Source organism: Topomyia yanbarensis, chromosome 1 (genome assembly GCF_030247195.1).
Source record: "Topomyia yanbarensis strain Yona2022 chromosome 1, ASM3024719v1, whole genome shotgun sequence".
Taxonomy (NCBI): Eukaryota; Metazoa; Arthropoda; class Insecta; order Diptera; family Culicidae; genus Topomyia; species Topomyia yanbarensis.
In genome coordinates, this window is record NC_080670.1 from 184,360,333 (window position 1) to 184,380,363 (window position 20,031).

Sequence of the window (20,031 nt, forward strand, 5' to 3'; positions counted from 1 at the left end):
GCGTGCTCTACGAAAGTTTGTTGTTCACCCAACCAAAGGTCGTAAAGTTTTGTGAATGGACCACTTGGAGTAGAGTGGGTGGTTAATTTGGTTGATTGCTTGATATACATAGTTACGAGTTCTCACGCGCTAGGAAGCGAAAGCTTTCTGTTGAATTGTCATGTACCGTAATCTGGATGATGCTTATCGGAAGAATAAATGTTCACTAATTTGATTGAGTAATTTAAAAAAGCCGATACTTTCGAGGCTTATACAGAATTTATATAATTTGTACACAATCTCACCATTTGACGATCAGTGATCTCTGCACAAAGTTGCTAATATAGTGCATCCCACAAATATTACCATAATTGTAATGCAGAATTATCGGCCCTATTCTGCGCGGCGTGTGACGTGAGACGACTAATCTCACCTCACTCTAAGTGACTTTTCTCACCCAATTCAAAAGAGTCACTTCGAGTGACGTGAGACGCCCATTTAACCGCAATGGGGAATCTCACCTCACCCGAGTCGACTCTCAGAATAGGGTGAGAATAGTCACGTAAAGTGAGGTGAGATTAGTCGTCTCACGTCACACGCCGCGCAGAATAAGGCCGTATATATGGGCCACGATAATTCAAAGTGCCTGGTCATCGCACTGCACATCTTCTAAACATATACATTCCAGAGTGTCATTCTTCTCGCAGCACTATCTGAACGCCGATCCACATGCTTCTCGTTCGACTATCGAGCGACGAATGAGGTACACAAATGCATGGGGACTATGACTATCCAATACATATTCGAATAGGTCTCCTAGTTGCTGCAACAGTTGAAAACTTTCAACGCTGATTTGAAGCGAGTCCACTCACCCTACCAGCAAATTCCGACCGTATAGCCCTTTCGATTTAATTACCAACATGATTACCGTACATATTCTTCGAAATAAACTCGTAAAATGCAAGCAATGCAACAACCATCCTATGAAAACGTAAATTGATTTGCTCCGCATCGAATGGCGGAACGTCCACACAACAAAATCCTGCCTATATGTGGTGTAGAAACGAGACATGGGATATTAATTTTCAATTTAGCTCAACAACCTCGTTAGCTTTGTCCGCCTTGCAACGAAACGAACCGTCGACATACGTACCTACATCAAGGCGTATTCCGGAATCGAATGTAATTATAAATAAAATGGCTGGAAATTACTCCCTCCCCCTAACCCCGGACCGACAGTGGACACCGGCTACCCGCATTGTTCACGATGCGAGACAGACACAATCCTTTTCCCTCGACAATAAGACTAATAAGAATGGAAAAAAAGCTATCTGTCCCTCGATACGAAGATTGTCGTGCTTCGGTGCGATATCAAATTAAATGGCAATAAACACATTAATAAAAGGATATGAGTAGAGATGTGCACACAATTCTCGTACCATGGCACCGGCCCCTATTGGTGCACCAGGAACGATGCGAAACAAACATACTATATTTCCTATAGTAGGCTAGGCCAAAGGTTATTGAAAAGCGTGCCGTATGAACTGGAAAATCGATATATTTATTTTATTTACTGCGAATGGCATGGATATGTTCGGAAATGGTGAATGGGGAATTGATACCGTTGCTCGACGATTCAATTAAGCAATTGTTGATGGAGTATTGATACTACGGTTGGACCGTGTACGTGGGAAGCAACGTGTGTGTGTTCATCATGTGCAATGAACCGAACGAGATTGATTGTTAAACTTTGACCCGGAATGTCACAAAAATGGAAGTTCGATCGTAGCAACCAACGATGACGAAGGTGGATTTTTTTCGCAGCTGGGATGATTCTGGGAAAAAAAATTCTACTTTCGAAGTTAAAAATATGAATGGGTTTATCCCGAATCAAACCTGAGTTAAGGTGAAGATATGTGGAAGCCACGTTGCTAGGCACCGACTCGCCTGTTTACATTAGGAAAAACTGAAATCTGAAGTGAAAATTCAAACGCACAAATGAGAGTTTCCGAGCATTTTCCTTTGGTCATCTGTACATTGGCAGAAAATTTGAAGTTTTGTTAGTAAACGATTAAATTTTCGCGAGTGTTTTTGCAGTGGTGTGTGAAGAAAGTGCATTTGAAAAAGTGCAATGAAAACGAGAAAAAGAGTGTTTCGAAAGAAACCCCAAGTGAAGAGGGGTGATATTTTCGCACAAAACAGGAGCTACAGATGGCATTCCGTCAAAAACTCGGATTGATTGCATAGGAAAATATTCTAGCTTCCTTAAGTAGTAGTTTCGTGGCACACCAGCAAGGTTAGTGTGTTGAAAAACGTATTTTTATATTTGCTCATGTCAGATACATGGCTAGGCAGGGGAGAGGGGTGTGTGTGGCGTAGGAGCTATGTTGTGGCTCGCATGTATAATGTCCTTAAGAGTGAAGTGATATCTGACGGATATAGGATAGATATAGAATTTCTTACCTTGGATGTTTGTTCAGGGAACCGACTGAGCTCACCAATTTCTTAAAGTTCAGTTTCAAAGCAGCAACCGCAACGGTGAGATTTTTTTTATTTTATTGCTTTATTAGTATAACCACGCACACAGACGGGGAAATGGCAAGTATGTGCGCATAACCAAGAATATTTCCCATCCCACTACGTTAGATCAAAGTTCAGTATATACATCAAAGCAGTTTCAGTCATTTTCAGCATTCCGCCAATTATATTACAATCTATCTCTGATCATATCCGATGTAATGGTTTCTGTACGTGAGCTCCTCATTTTTTTATTTTTCAGTGAATGAGAAACTCAAATAAATATGAAATATCTCATAGAATTTTTATTTCTTTTTTCTGGTGCTACACCAGCGTAGTGTACAGTCAAAAACAAAATGCCACCAGTATACATATTTAATTAAAAGAGATTGATTTAAGGGTCTGTGTATTGTTAGAGTCCCATACAGAGGAATGCATACAATTGTTTCTGGCAACCACGGTTTTTGCCATGCACTGATAAAATAAAGTACCCATTAATGCGTAGAAAACTACGCATTTTCAATAAAAGTGGAATAACCCATTAAATGGGTAAAGAGTTTGTACCCATAAATGAGTACAGACCTTGTACGTCAACCTGGGTATGTTATACCCATTATTTCTCGCAGAACTGTTACAACAAAATTCGTAAAAAATACCCATCCATGAAAATCGCTCCAGAATGAAAAATACTATGAATAGAATTATTTCAGAATTTTAAAAAACATAAAAAAACATTCATTTCACATTGTTGTCTCCTTATAAAAGTATAGGAATCTAGATAGAGATCCTATTCCAAAACTCCTTAACAAAATAAAACCGCCATTCCCCTTGTGTGGGCGGTTTCATTCCCCTTGTGTGGGCGTAGTGGAGGGCCATCTGCAAAAGAAATGGTACTGCCAAAGCGAAGCCGGTCAGGAGAAGGCTAAAGAGTACCCAAAGAAGAAAACCACCAAGAAGCAACACACTCGCCATCGGAAAGAAGCCGAAGAATCCGACAGATCTAGCGTAGGTTCACGGTTGGTCGCGTCTATCGTCGAAGCAATGGTGAGAGCGCAAGAGGAACGACAAAAGCGACAACTGGAGGAGCTAGATGCAGAGATGCGGCACCGAAAGAAAGAAAAAGAGATGCAGCGCGCGTTCGAAAGACAGAAGGCTGATATGGAAATGAAGATGTGTGCTGAAGAAGAAGTGCAGCAGATGGTTTGGCAAGCGGAGATGCCCCAGGAAAAGAAGGCGGAAGAATCGTTCGAGAAAAAGATGGCGGCTCTGGATAAAGAGATGACGGAACTATCGCTCTTTAAGGTGCCAAAACCGGCGTTGACAAATGTTGCTGACGATTCTCAAGCGGGATGTTCCGGCAAAATCAATCAAAAGGTATTGATGTTGGCCCAGGAGAACGTCAAAAAGCTGACGGAAGACGACGAGAACACCGAAGAAGAAGACGACCATGATAACGACGAGGAAGGAACGGTCGTATCGGGCCAGAGCTCCGATTCGTGTATGGAGAAAAATTCCAAAATTCGTTTCCCGCAGAAAATCAAAAACGTAGTTGAAAATACGAGCCAAGACGGGCGGAAACAACAGCAGACCGCACCAACAAAAGCTCAGTTGGCTGCAAGAAAAGGGCTGACTTACAAGCTTCCTAAACTTTCAGACAAACCAGAGCAGTGGCCATTGTTTTTACGCGGCCTACAAAGCGTCCAACGATGTCTGTGGCTACATGAACCACGAAAATTTGATGAGACTACAGGAAGCACTCGAAGGTGACGCACTCGAGTTGGTGTCTGGTCAGCTACTCCTTCCAGAAACGATTCCGAGAGTCATCAAGAAATTGCGTCGGCATTATGGCCGCCCGGAGCAACTGCTAGAGAGTTTGTTAGACAAAGTCAATCGACTGGACCCTCCCAAACCGGATTATTTGAAAAGTTTTGTTCCTTTCGGGAATACGGTGGAACAACTTTGTGGCCACCTTGAGGCCACACGACAACGTCTCGTCAACCCGCTGCTAATAAAATCGCTGGTCGCCAAGCTGCCTGATCGCGAAAAACGTGAGTGGGTCCATTATAGAAGGGGTCACAGAGAAACGACGCAGCGGACTCTGACCGATTTTCTGATGAATATTGTGGAAGATGCCTGTGAAGCTAACGTTAATGTAGAATTCAAGCCGGCTCAACCCGAGAAAAAGAAGTTGAAAAAGAAGGGTTGTTTGTATTTTCACAGTGAAGTAAGCAATCCTACCGTCACAATGAAAGATACAAGGAAGTTGAGGCCGTGCTATCAATGTCGGGACACGGACCACCGTCTGCGCCAATTGCAGTTCGAACTAATCTCGGATGGACGGTTTATGGTCCAAGACAATCCAATACGGCTTCAGTAGCCAACTATCTGGGCTACCATCACCGGATCAGCAATGATGACCTACACGAACTGTTAAAGAGCCACTATGCATTGGAAGAATCTGTGATCGCAATACTGCAAGAAACGGGAGAAGAGAAACGCGCCCGGGGAATACTTGAGCGTACAACGAGACGCGTTGGTGATCGGTTCGAAACTGGGTTGCTATGGAAGGTTGACGATCCACGATTCCCGGACGGTTATCCAATGGCCCTGCGACGGATGAAACAACTGGAAAGTCGACTCGTAAAAATTCCAAAGCTGCAAGAAAATGTCTGTAGGCAAATACCAGAATATCAGCAAAAAGGATATGTACATATCGCTACCGCCGAAGAACTAACCGATACTGCTTCCGACCAAGTCTGGTATCTTCCGATCACTGTTGTCCAGAACCCGAAGAAGCCTGAAAAAGCTCGACTGGTGTGGGATGCTGCAGCAACGGTACAAGGAGTATCGCTGAATTCGAAATTGCTGAAAGGACCAGACATGCTCGTCCCGCTGATCAAAGTTCTCTCTGGCTTTCGGGAATGGCGGGTTGCATTCGGTGGCGACTTGAAGGAGATGTTTCACCAATTGATGATTCGCGCGGAGGACAAACAGAAGCAGCGGTTTATCTTCAGGGAAAATCCGGATGATCCACCAAACGTGTACGTCATGGATGTAGCGACATTCGGATCGGCGAGTTCTCTCTGCTTAGCTCAGTTTGTCAAGAATTGGAATGCAGAAGAGTTTGCTGTGCAATATCCCGAAGCTTCTGCTGCTATCATTCATCGACATTATGTCGATGATTACTTCGACAGTGTCGACACGGTGGAAGAGGCAGTTAAGCTGGCGCAGGAGGTTCGACTGGTCCACCTAAAGGCGGGATTCGAGATACGGAACTGGGTATCTAACACACCAGAAGTGCTACGACGTCTGGGAGAAGAAATACCTGCCGCACCGGTTTATTTCGGACGGGACAAGCAAACGTCAAAGGAGAGAGAGTGCTGGGAGTGATCTGGGATCCGAATATAGACCATTTTTTCATTCTCAACGAGGCATCGAGAAGAGTTGCAGCCGTACTTGTTCGAGGGAAAACGACCGACGAAAAGGCTCATCGCAAGCTGCGTAATGGGATTCTTCGATCCTTTAGGACTCCTATCGCCGTTCACCATCCACGGGAAAATAATTATACAGCACGTGTGGCGTTCCAACTGTGATTGGGACCAGGAAATCGACGCTACTTCCTGGGAACTTTGGAAGCGGTGAACAGGTTTGTTAGGTTTGGGTCCTCCGTTACATAGCAAAGGAGAGTGGTTCAATGGACCATCGGTCCTGTACCGTCCACAAGAAGATTGGCCAACGCCATTATCGGCGATCGGAGAGACTGACGAGGAAGCTAGAGGAGTGGTTCTGTTCCACGAGTGACAGCCAACATGGTGCGTTTCATCGCCAACTGCCGACGAAAGAGAAGAGGAGAGTCAATAGTCACTATACGAGCTACGGAGAAGCAGAAGCAGCTGATCCGAGCGAAGGGGGCGAATTACGTGTCAGTGATAGCACCACTTGGACCGGATGAGCTCCAGCGGGCTGAAAGAATCCTGTGGCAGCAGGCTCAGTGGGATAGCTTCCCGGATGAAATGAGTGCACTAACCAGCAACTTGAAACGTCAGCCGGACGACCCCATGGAGATAGTCAAAAAAGTAGTTCGATCTATAAGAGTTCACCGGTACTGGACAACGATGGTGTCCTGCGCATGGACGGCCGACTTGCAAATTCCGAGGAAATCCCATTCGACAAAAAGTATCCCATAATCCTGTCGAGGTCACATGAGGTTACGCAGAAACTGATCCAGCACTATCACGAAGAATTCGGACACGCTAATTCGGAGACAGTTTTCAACGAGATGAGACAGCGGTTCCAGATTGCGAAAATGCGTACGGCAATACAGCAGGTCGTGAGCCATGTCTGTGTTATTGCGAAGATCACGAGCGTTTGTACATTTGGAATAGGAGAGATTGTGAGTGTAAGCGTGGAAATACAATTCATTGTGTTAGTGAATGAATCTAATTTAAGGTATAGTAATAAACGGAAACATTACAAGACCAATAACCGAAAAAAGCAAATTGATTAATTAGAAGAGTATAGATAGATCGATATTATTTTTGCTATACATGAGTAGTGGCAAAATTAACTAATAGAAGTACAACAAAACAGACTAATTAAGTAGAAGAAAAGCACACATGTAACATGCAATCGAACTACTTGCACTCATCTAAATGCCAGCAAATGATATTTATCTGTCATTAACGAAAATTGCATTCTGCTAGCATTTTATTATGCTTTATTCACGTGGGTCGGTAAATTAATCCTACCTTAATTTATCCAATCCAATCTTCCCGATTGAAACAAATCGAATACACAAATTAAACACGGAAAAAAGCGACCAACGAATCTTAGGAAGGACTACTTACTATTCTATCATATACGCCAGTTCTGTATCCATTCCCTGACCCAGTTGTCACAAATACTCAGACGGACACACAAACACAGATTGATATACGACTAGCACATAACAACTATACACTAGTACTAAAATCTACAATTATTACAAAACGACCACTAATAGGCTTCCACTATTACATTGCTTCAAGTCGCCTGTGCATTCCTCCACAACTTTGTGGAACATCACAACATTCTATCTCTCATCGTTTCAGAGATATATTGGTTTTTATGTTACTATGTTTTAATTGCCGCAATGTTCTACTGTATCGATTTTGTTGACTGTTTTCCGGAAATTTAAGACTAAGACGGAAAGACGAAGAGCGAATCAGTGATAAACTTAGAACGGAAAACTAGGAGTAGGCAGGCGCATATGGACATGATCGAAAGGAAATGTGAAGAATCCTTTGCCTTCTGCTGGTAGGAGTTGGGCTTTTCACCCGAGTCTACCGCACGGTCGTTAATAGAACATAACTCATCATTATGTTTTACCGCCAACGCCGGCCCAACTCCTACCAGCAGAAGGCAAAGGATTTTTCACATTTCTTTTGTATCATGTACATATGAGGCTGCCTAGTCCTAGTTTTCCGTTCTAAGTCTCTAGAATACCTATCCGTCTTTGAATTTCATTTCATTTGTTTCTCTTAGTCGTAAATTGGCCCAAAACAGTCAACAAAATCAATACAATATATGAGTTTTTCCTAAATTAGCCCTACCGTTACATGTGGTTCACATAATGAGATAAGTGGAGTACGCCCTTTGTGAATATTAAGCAGCAATATCCAACTTTAGACGTTGATAACTCTTTAACGGTTGGTTGGATTGTTTTGCAGTCTTCGACATATCTTCAAAAGCTTTACTGCTTCCTAGGTCCGCGTTCGGATGTTTACAGCGACCTCTAACGGCGATTTTATGAACTGCGAGTTTTTCTCCATACATTTTGACAAAAAATCCCTAGCAAAGTTTAAGCTATTTGGGGGAGGAGTTAGGGTTAACCGATTTCGCCCAAATTTAGACAGGATCATTTTTTTAATGCTTTGGATTTCAAAAATGGCCGTTTTATTGTCTCCCTACTGTGCACGATGACGAAGTCGACCGATAAATTGACACACAGTGAACTCCGCTGTGAACCGTGTCCAGCAACACCGCCATTAAAATAATTGATAAATGCATTTTTTCTAGCAATAAGTAATAAAAAAAATTTAAATTATTATAAACTTCCTGCAAAGCTATGATGGGACCCTTAAAGAGCGAACACGAAATTATTGCGACACATTCAACAGGGCATAATTTTTTTACCATTGGGTAAAAATCAACCAAATTTTGCACACTTTCTCATTGATGTGTATTGTTTACATGCTGTCAAACTCGAAGTTGTGTTTTTCAATTCAACGAAAATGGAGGTGAACCAACGCGAGTCGAGAGAACAAATTCTTTACAAACACCTGGAATTTCCTGACCTGTCGCACCGGCAGTTGGGAAAAATGTTGAACATTCACCATTCAACCGTCTCCAGAGTGTTGAGGCGGTTCCAGGAGCAGTTGACGTTGGACCACGGCAAAGGAGCTGGAAGAAAACCGGGACCGGAGAACAAAAAGACGGAGGGAAAGGTGAAGCGGATGATTAAAGCAAATCCCAACGTCTCAAGCCGTGATTTGGCTAAAAAGATCGTCATGTCGCAGAGCTACGTCCAGAATGCAAAGATGAGAGCTGGACTACATACATACAAGGTACAGAACTTCCCAAACCGCGATGAGCGGCAACAATCGACGGCTAAAACTCGGGCACGGAAGCTCTACGAGAAGATGCTGACAAAAGATGGCTGCTGTGTGATGGACGACGAAACGTATATAAAAGCCGACTTTAAGCAAATTCCGGGGTTGGAGTTTTTCACCGGCAAGAGCAAGTTGTATGTGGACGACAAATTTAAGAAGAAGAAAATGTCGAAGTTCGCCTCCAAGTATCTCATTTGGCAGGCCATCTGCTCTTGCGGACTGAGGAGTGAGCCTTTCGTGACAAAGGGCACAGTAAATGGCGAGATCTACAAATCTGATAGTCTCGAGTCTCGCCTTTTGCCGTTCTTACAGCAGCACGACGAAGCTCCGCTATTTTGGCCAGATTTGGCACCATGCCACTATTCTAAAAGTGTCCTGGAGTGGCATGAGGCCAATTCTGTCCATTTTGTTCCAAAGGACATGAATCCGCCAAACTGTCCGGAGCTGCGCCCGGTGGAGCAGTACTGGGCAATGATGAAGCGGGAACTTCGGAAGAGAAGAAGACAGTCAAAGACGAGAAGGACAAAGACGAGAAGGACAAAGAAAATGAAAAAAAAAAAAACTGAGAAACTGGTACCGGATGACACTGTAAAGACTTTGATGGAGAGCATCAAGCGAAAATGCGTTCAATGTTACACTCAAGGCTCCATCGATTAACTTTTCCTTTGATTTTGGAAGTAAATATATGCATAAAACTACCCTAAAATTTTGTTTTGATTTTAAACATTATAAGAAAATTGGCATGACATTTTCGGTGTCGCAATAATTTCGAGGTCGCCCTTTAAAAGGAATTTTTTCCGCTTAGTACTCGCTGTTGCTACTTCTTGTCAAATTAAGTGTTTTGTCGGTCTCGCATTGTTTTTCTTTGTTCTCAGCGTTTCCGCGATTCGTAACATTGTTTTGTTGTGCTGACATTTTTTGTACGCTGAGAACTGATGTGTCCACTACCAGGGGGCTCCGTTTGTAAGCTGTTGTGGGGCTATTAAAAAAAAGAAAACCGTCTTCGCATACACGGCTCACAGCAAAAGTCAATCCACGTCGACCCGCCACTCATCCACGCCAGCGCGCACAGGCTAACGAATGAGCATTGGTTAGGGCTGGTGCAGAGGATGAAAAGACAGAACACAAAAAGGCCCATAAGCCAGGTCGGTTTCTTCGATGCACCACCATCGAGCCATAATGCAATAACCATCTTAAAGCAATTGTCTGTCACTGGTTTTTTGGCACTGATGCACGGAATATGCTTGATGATGTTTGTTTTTCTAGGGGTGGGATTTACAACAGGGAAAAATAAAAGAATGAAATCGATGTGCCTAGTCAGGTTCAGATGGCGCTAACCGAAACGAGGTGGTGTATTTTAGGCAGATCGATTCAGGCACATACATGGCAAAGTTACTAAAGTGTGACGTTAAAATCACTACATACAATCTCACTATTTTCGCGGTATCTTTACCTAGTACTACGTAAATCAATAGGAGAAATGATCTAGCTTCGATTTTCAGTTTAGCACACTCAGGTATGTCTGAGCGATGCGGCAGTAGTGCCACTTCCCTTTTATGAGTCTAACGATGTGTCTGTGATGAACACTGCGAAATCGGAGGTCAATCTTTTAGTATCTATAGACACAAAAGGCTTTCGTACCAAATGGTTTCGATGGACAATTATGAACGTTCGTAACTACACATTGTACCGAGTACTGATTGACATTTCTATGTTTTCTCTATTTACAGCAAACCATAACACACAAGTGGAAACGGTTGCCATGTGATGAGTGCTTTCATCAATAATCCAATTTGGATGCGGCAAAGGGTTTATGGCAGTGCCAGCTTCTAACTAGGGCCAGTCGCCAGTGCCGCCAAGTGTGGATACCGAAAATATAATCCCATTTACGCTCCCGAGGGAAACCAGCAGCAATGAAGCAAACAGTGGTTCTATTCATAATTGGCTGCACCGTTTTGGGTGCCGCTTTCGCCGGTGCCCAGAATTCCGCCAGCAGTGATCCAGCCCCCGGTCGCTCTCCCGGTCCACCCGGTGTGCAACAGTTGTCCGACAGCGAGCACGGCGAACCGGCGGATGATGCACCACCGACGTTCATCCTGACCAGGGATGCCGCCGCCGACGACGACAATCGGTCACCGTTGACGTCGAATGACGTTCTGGATGCGTCGTCGGATTTGGAGGAAAAAGAAGCGGACGGTTCAGAACAGTTCACAGGTGACGTCAGCAGTGAATCGTCGTCGTCGTCGTTGTTGTTCGGAGTGATTGCTGCTTCCGCGAAAAGTACTGCTCACCGCATTGACGAGTTCCTGGAAGGGGATCAACTTCTGGAGCCCGAGCCAATTTCTGCGAATAATCCGTGCTCCGGCAGTGTAGATAATTATCTGAAAGCAGAAGATGAAATCGTACGCTTCGAAGCTGGTACGACAGAGGGCTCTGGTGGTGGTGGTGGCAGCAGTCAAAGCCTACTGCTGATTGACGTCACTCATGACGTGTTTGATACGGCTAATGGAATTGTTCCGGGCGTCATCTATAGAGGTAGGTACCGAATAATCTTATGGATGATTCCTTAATATAATTGTGATTGTGATTATTATGGAATGGGACGTGTTGTTTTGAATGAGAATCGATTATCTCTCAGCAGCTCCTTCTGTCGGTTGCAGAAACTTAGGCGATAGACAAACAACAGCACACATCGTTTTCTTGATAACTGAAGGCGACTTAGGTGGTGTTGAAAGCATAAGTAATCAGACCCGAAGAAATGTAGGGTGTTGTTCGCACGAACTAGGAATTCTCAATTAACAACTAGCATTACAATTTAGACGATTCAAATTCTTCGTTGGCTTCTGCAATTTAAGGATCGAATTAAATTAGTCGCTGTTAAATTATCTCATTTAAAATGCACTAAAAGCTCAGCTGATACTTAATTGAGATCGGCTCTGGGGGTTCAAATAAATTAAATAGTGCCACATCGAACATCCTTGTCACGCTTCTAAACATTGTATAATGTTGCAACATGCTTCCGTATTTGGTATTTAGCCGCCTCGGTTGTAGGAGAGGAAGCGACGAGTAATTATTTTAGTCGTTTCCCGCCAGCCATTAATTTAACTTGAACGTTAATAGCTATTGCACGATAGAGCGGGGCCCTCCTAATGATAGTGAGTGGGGGTAACTTTTGTGTAGAACGGATAACGTGTTAAATTTAGTTTTTTTTTATTCTGCAAGCTAATTGTCGAATGCTCGCGGAAAATTGGTTTATCAGCGAGGATAGCAGTTTTAGCACCGTTTTAAAATTACATCAAACACAACACAAAGTTGGTAGCAAAATTGTGTTGCCTTAACCAGGCACAAATTGAGATGTACAGTGCTGCTCGAAATAATAGCACCGGTGGGTTTTGTTTTGGTTCTCAATCACTTTTTCTTTAAATTCTTAGTTCCCTTCTTCACTTATAAACACATATAAATTTATTGAAGAGTAAAAATATAACCGCTGCTATCACTTCGAACAGCCCTGTATATTATGAAAATGTGCCTCTCGGCGAAAAAGTTAGGTAAACTCGTCTCCCATAAAAAAAAATGTACAAACGATCACACAGAAACTCCCACCGGGTAACGAAATGTCAGCTAGCACAAGACATTTACTCCGCTCAGCTAGCAGACATGCGTGTAAGCAGGTTTTTCCCTCCGCCATCAATAATGTAAAATGTAATTTTCCTTGGAAAGTGAGGTTTATTGGCCCCGCTGAACCCCGTCTATATTTCAGGTACGAGTGCAAGTGATCCGCGTGGGTGTACAGTACACGGCGTACTGAGAATCAGCTAAGGGCTAGGAAATGAGAGTGAAAGCTGAAAGCGTATTTTCGTAGGTTTATGGAATGAGCAGAAATGTGCAAGTTGCTTTTCAATTTCGTTGAAGCTGGCTTGATGAATGTTGACAAATTCTAGTAAATGAAAATGTTCCATGAATGTGACCTTTTGCGAAAGAAAACTTAATTCATTTAGTTAATATTTTTCAATTTAATTTGAAATTGTACTACGACTAAATGGGTTTAAAACCATTCTGTTTAGATCACGCTACGTACTAAAGCTCTCCAGTTAACGCGAAACTCAGCATCGGTTTTATTGATATTATCCCGTACTTGTCGAAAAAATTTCATGTCATCAGCAAAAGAAAGACGGGCTCCTTGTAATATGTAATTTGCGCCATTAAAGTAGAGGAGCAATATTACTGAACCGAGATGGCTTCCTTGTGGGATGTCGAATGTAGCGAGAAATGGTGCAGATAGATAGTCCTTAATGCACTAGCGCAAAGCAAAACATAAGCAAGGAGTTAAAGCAAAGTCTCCTGGAGCTCCGGAAAACTGTTCGTGTCGCAAGACAGAAACAGCAGGCTTATGCCAAGAGGGTGGAATGTCGGGAGAAGTCCGACAGAGAAACCCAGACAGTGGCCTCCAAGAGGGAGGGAAGAGAGAAGGTCGATACAGGCACTCAGACAGTGGCCTTCACCTTCTATGAAGCAGCCACGTCGCTCGAAGCGGCGGCAGAGTTCCCCTCGAAGGTAAAAGGCAAGGGCAAGGGCAATCGTAAGACGGCGTCGAACGCGAAGCGCCCTAGGAAGTCGCCAGGCGAGGGTGCAAAAACCGACACCACACGGCGTGCAACCGTTAAGGCCAAACGCCGTCTGGCCGAGGTAAGCGAGGGCGAGAGTGACCTCGCTGAGCAGAGCGTTGGTACCAGCAACCCGGCGCGACCGGGGCAGGGGGCGTTAACCCCTGGACGCTGGTCACCAGGAAGAAGCCGGCACCAACACCGGAGGTACCGCGGCCCGCGAAGAAGGCCAAGGACAGAGGCGAGGCCTTGTGGTTAAAAACCGACAAGGACAAATACGCCGACGTCCTAAAGTCGATGAAGGCGGCCGAAAGCCTTTCGGCCCTTGGGCAAGACGTGCGTAGCGTGAGACGCACCAACACGGGAGAAATGCTTCTGGTGCTGAAGCGAGGCGCACAATCTAGTGCGGTATACAAGGCCTTGGCCCAAGAGGTCCTTGGTGAAGGCGCCCAAGTCAGGTCGCTAGGGGCGGAAATGACTCTCCAGTGCAAGCATCTGGACGAATTCACGACCGCAGAAGATGTCGTCGCAGCCGTTAAGGAACAATGCGACGTCACAATCGAGCGGGCCTCTGTGCGATTTAGAGATGGACCCTCTGGCACCCAAGTAGCCTACCTCAGGCTACTGAAGGTGGATGCCAAAAAGGTAACCGAGAAAGGTAAGCTGAAGATCGGCTGGTCGGTATGCCCAATTAGCATACCCCAGCCGCCTTCAGTGGATAGGTGCTATCGGTGCCTTGAGTCCGGCCACAAAGCCTACGAGTGCAAGAACACAGACAGTAGCAAATTATGTCGTCGCTGCGTCGAGGACGGGCATAAGGAGCGGGGTTGCACTAAGGCGTACAAGTGCCTTATCTGCACCGCTAAGAAGCAAGCCCATAAACATGCTATGGGCGGACCTTCGTGTCCCTTCGGTGAGGCAAATAAGAAGAAGCCGTGAACGTCACACAGCTAAATCTTAACCATTGTGCAGCAGCCCAATAGCTGCTGTGGCAGTCGGTCTCGGAGTCGAGGACAGATGTCGCCCTCTTATCAGACCCGTACCGCATCCCTGCCGGCAACGGCAATTGGGTGTCGGACGGGTCTGGAATGGTGGCAATCTGTAAAACGGGACGGTTCCCGGTTCAAGAGGTAATACACTCCTCCGCCGAGGGTGTTGCAATTGCCAAGATCAATGGTGTGTTCTATTGCAGCTGCTACGCTCCACCAAGGTGGCCAATAGAACAGTTCAACCAGATGATCGACAGGCTCTCGTCGGACCTAGTGGGCCGGAAACCGGTAGTCATAGCGGGAGACTTTAACGCTTGGGCAGTGGAGTGGGGCAGCCGCTGTACAAATAGCAGGGGTCAAGCGCTACTGGAGGGAAACTCGACGCTATGCTAGCCAATAATGACCCCGCTAACACATTCCGTAGAAACGGGGTGGAGGCATGAATTAACGTAACGTTTGCCAGCCCGGGTCTGGTTCCAGGCATGGAATGGAGGGTAGACGAGTGCTACACCCATAGCGATCACTTAGCAATTCGCTTTAGGATCAACTATGGTGTGCATCATTCGAGGGCGGGTGATCCCTGTTAGGTAAGCGGGTGGAAGTCCAATCACTTTCACATCGAAGCTTTCACCTCGGCCCTGGGATTGGAGGCCAACACCGACAGTCTAAGCGGGAATGAGCTGGTAGCCATCCTATGACGGGCGTGCTACGCCACTATGCCGAGGAAAACCCCGTCAAGAAACGGCAGGCGTCCGGTATACTGGTGGAGTGCCGAGATTGCAGCCCCACGATCAGCCTGCCTCAAAGCTAGACGTAGGATGCAAGAGAGAAACGCCGTGAAGTGTTTCGAGCTGCGAAATTGGCCTAAACAAGGCCATTAAAAGCAGCAAGAGAGCATTGTTCGACAACCTGTGCGAGAGTGTCAACGCGAATCCGTGGGGTGACGCCTACAGAATCGTGATGGCTAAGACCAAAGGGGGCTCACCCCCAGAACGGTCTCCGGACCGGTTGGCGAGGATTATCGAAGTACTCTTCCCCTCTCGAGCCACAAGCCCCTGGTCACCTGCACCACAAGACATTATGGGCGCGGCCGAAATGGTGGCTCCGGTGACGAATAAAGAACTACTCGCAGTGGCTAGTTTCCTAGGAATAAACAAAGCCACAGGGCTTCCAAACAGCGCTCTCAAGGCCGCGATCATAGCGAACCCGAACATGTTCAGGCTAGCTATGCAGAGATGCCTTGACGAGTGCCGCTTCCCCGATAGATGGACAAGGCAGAAATTGGTGCTGTTGCCGAAGCCCGGGAACCCGCCAGGCGACCCATCGGTGTACAGACCAATCTGTCTGATCGACACGACTGGCAAATTGCTTGAGAGGATCATCCTCAACAGGCTCACCCCGTACTCAGAAGGTACGGACTGCCTGTCAAGCAACCACGGTGGATGCTATCAACTCCATGATAAAGACTGCCGAGATAGCGATCCAACGGAAAAGGCGAGGCATTCGATACTGTGCGTTAGTGACACTTGACGTGAAGAACGCATTCAACAGCGCAAGCTGGGATGCCATAGCGCTCTCGTTACACCGGCTTAGCCTACCGGTGGGTCTGTACCGGGTCCTGGAAAGTTACTTCCAGAACCGCGTGCTGCTATAAGACCGATGCCGGTCAGAAAAGGGTTCCTATTACCGCCGGAGTCCCGCAGGGCTCGATCCTAGACCCGGTATTATGGAGCCTCATGTATGACGGGGTTCTGAGACTAAAGTTCCCTCCTGCGGTGAAGATCGTCGGATTTGCCGACGACTTAACCTTGGAGGTCTACGAGGAGTCAATCACCGAGGTAGAACTAACCGCAGAACACGCGATCAACATGGTGGCGGAATGGATGAGCGCGAGATGCCTGGAGCTCGCTCAGCATAAAGGTGGTTATCGTCAACAACCGCAAGTCGGCCCAACATGCAGTTATCCATGTGGGAGAAGTCACGATCACTTCACAGCGGAGTCTGAAGTCTCACGGAGTCATCATAGACGATAAGCTGAGTTTCGGCAGCCATGCCGACTATGCGTGCAAGAGGGCTTCGACGGCTGTTGCGGCATTATCGAGGATGATGTCCAACAGCTCAAAGGTGTGCGCCAGTAGACGTAGGCTACTGGCAGGCGTTGCCGTATCTATCCTCAGGTACGGCCCGTCATGGTCAAGAGCACTGAGGGTAACCAGGGTATAGAAACTGGAGAGCACCTACCGCGTGATGTGCCTCAGAGTGATATCTGCCTACCGCACGGTATCACACGATGCATCCTGCGTGATAGCGAGCATGATGCCAGTCGGGCTGGTCATCCGGGAAGATGAGGAGTGCTTTAAGCTGTGTGGCACTAGAGGAGCCCGCGAGCGCACCAGGGTGGCTTCGGTCGCCAGATGGCAGCGTGAGTGGGATAGCTCCTCGAAAGGTAGGTGGACCCACCGGCTGATACCTAACATATCGAGCTGGGTGGGTAGACCACATGGGGAAGTTCATTTCCATCTGACACAATTCCCGTCAGGCCATGGCTGCTTCCGGCAGTACCTCCACAGGCTCGGGCACGTGGAGGTCCCCGTCTACCCTGACTGTCCAGGTGTTGACTAAACTGCCGAGCACATACTGTTCGGATGTCCTCGCTTCGACGTCGAAAGGAGAGCAATGCTTGACGTCTGTGGCTGGGACACAACCCCTGATACCCTTTATGGAGCGGATGTGTCAATCGGTGGAGAAGTGGAACGCAGTCTCGGCTGCTACCACCCAGATTGCCTGTAGCCTACAGGTAATTTGGCGAACCGAGCAACAGACGACGGGCACGGCTAACTAGTGATTGGTTAGTTGGAGCGAAAAAGGCCGAGCGCAAAAAAGGGAGTGAATGGTCTGTTCATGCTGAGGCAGGTTTGGCGCAGCGACGGGCAACCGCCTAAGGGGTAAACCCAGCCACTCCGAAGCAAGGCAGAAGAGTGAGTGAATAGGCGTATATATGGACTGCCTCATGCCAAGATGGGAGGGTCGTAGCGTAGTATGTTGGGACTTCCCCATTGATACCTTATAGCGTGGCAGAGGAGTGAAGGGTAAGCATCCAAGCCAGCGTCACATGGTATGTTAGAGGTGAGCACAAAAGTAAGCCTCATATGGAGTGTTAGAGAGTGAATCAGGGTGTGACAGAGCGAGCACCCAAGTAAGCCTCATACAGGATGTAAGAACCCGTGAGCGAGAGTGAGTGAGTACATCAAGTACAGCCATCCCCCCAGAAGTAATACCGAAAGGTAGTCCGTGGGGAGAACAATGGCGGAGCCCAATGAAGTTTAGTCGGTATTACCTTGCCATGGTGGAGCCCGACACTCCAGTACACTCCGTGGGGTAGCTTGGCATTTACTAATGCACTCCATTGTAAAAAAATACCCGGTGATAACATTTACCTGCTTCGAGCTATTTATCACCACCCGAAGCTTATCGGGGCGAATCTTCGATATTTTTGTCACGGCCGAATATCGCTCCATATCAGAACTCGAGAAATCTGCAACAGATTTAAAAAAAAAATCTTTGGCCCAGAAGAAGGTTAGGAACGGCCCGGTTGAGGAGGGTGGGTGCTATTTGAGTCGGAGTGTCGATGTTATTTCGATATCCATCTCGCCCCGAGGCGAATCACTGGCAGGGGGAGTCACCTTCGCACGGACCTTTTGCCCAGTGCGGGATGGTACTGGAGACAAGAATGGAGAATGTAATAATATTGGGGTACTTAACTTATAAATGAAACGGCATCCAGGTGTTTATGGCGTTAGAACAGCGATATTAGTGTCGAAAATAAATGATTTTAAATGTCACTTTTTGCGAAAGACAACTTTATTAAATAAAAATACTTGAAACATGGAACTAAAGAATACAAAAAAAGACAACCAAAGTACCTTAGGTATTTATTTTTCAATGCAATGTGAAATTGCTGCCTGTGTATTGAGACTATTTTTATTCATTGAGTGGGATTATAGACGAACATTTCAACCAACATCGACTAATATTTTACCAATCTCCAGAATGGTATCTTTAAGCTTGATCGTTCGTATCAACCAAACACATTTTTGATCCTTCCTGCCAAGTTTCCAATTTCCTGTGTTCAACGGAACATCTCAGCCAGTACGTTCTCTCCGGTAAGCAGACAAAGGCTGCACCATTTTTTTCTTCTTCCATGTACTCAACATACATTTTCGTGAGCCCTCGCATGACTTGCTACACTGAAACTTATTCCCATTCTAAACATCGCCTCCGGTGGTGCTGATAGCAGATTCTGTTTTTACGCTTGAGCGATCGTAAAAAGAAGCAAAGAAGCGAACTGAAAATTGCTTCTACTATCGGATTGCTATAATCTTCATCAGGCAACATCATCCCCCCACCCACGCGGTTAATTTTTCGCCAGGCGAATGATGTGGCGGCGAAGAAAACGGGCTTCTCAAACGAGCCTAGCTGTGTGACCTTCGACATATTTGGCGGCTTTCCGCGTAGATCATGCTTGATTATGTATGTATTTGTACATAGGCATTATGTTGGTTCAAAGCAAATTTTAACGGCTCAAATGACCTTTCTGCGTGAAAAACGAGACTGAGCTTGGTTTGCATATTTGACGGTTTCGATTAATAAAAAAACTGGGAATGAATACCGAGGGAGTTCAATTTACAATCGCTATAATTTCGCTTAACTAGACCCGTTGCATTTGTGGTGTGAACAATTCCCCGGATGTACGAACATTCAACTGAGTTTTTTATCCGGTGGTCTTTTTCACAGATCTGTGGAATTCAATTTTCGCGTGTTTGGGGCCAACGGGTGAAATCGTTAAACTTGGACCTGAAAAGAAAAAAAAACAATGAAAGACAGAATAATGTTTGCACTTGACTCAGACAGTAGCAGTATGTAACGATAGTATGAACTTGCCCATGAAAATTCTTCGAAATAAACTCGGAACACTAGAGATAACAGCAATAATCTTAATTTACAGCTTTTATATTTCAATCCAAAAACATTTCTGTCCAATTAAATTCATCCACAGAAAACTTTGTAACTATACCAGCGCGGCTACTCACAGCAGCGAAATACTCAGAAAAACGACTCCAAAACTGGCACCCGGATCGTCGTTGGTGTCGCGCAATGGAAACTTTTCAACGTGGATGATGATATGTTAATTTATGGTGGAAATTCCTTGTTTGCATCGCCATTACCGCTGTCTTCGGGCTTGTTCGAATGCTAATTAGGTATGCCGCACACTGGTGCAGTCTCCGGTTTTGT

General features: G+C 45.8%; 1 protein-coding gene across 17 annotated transcripts in view; it reads left to right on the top strand.

The window, feature by feature from the left end:
- The window catches only part of LOC131683943 (uncharacterized), a 287,688-nt gene that overhangs the window by 45,621 nt on the left and 222,036 nt on the right, over positions 1-20,031 (top strand). For all 17 annotated transcript variants that reach the window (XR_009304600.1, XR_009304601.1, XM_058966412.1 and 14 more), the window contains one exon: positions 10,877-11,681. Coding sequence is in view for 15 of the 17 variants with exons in the window: in XM_058966412.1 (XP_058822395.1) it covers positions 11,060-11,681 (622 nt within the window). In the remaining 2 variants the exon portion in view is untranslated. The remainder of the gene's footprint in view (positions 1-10,876; positions 11,682-20,031) is intronic.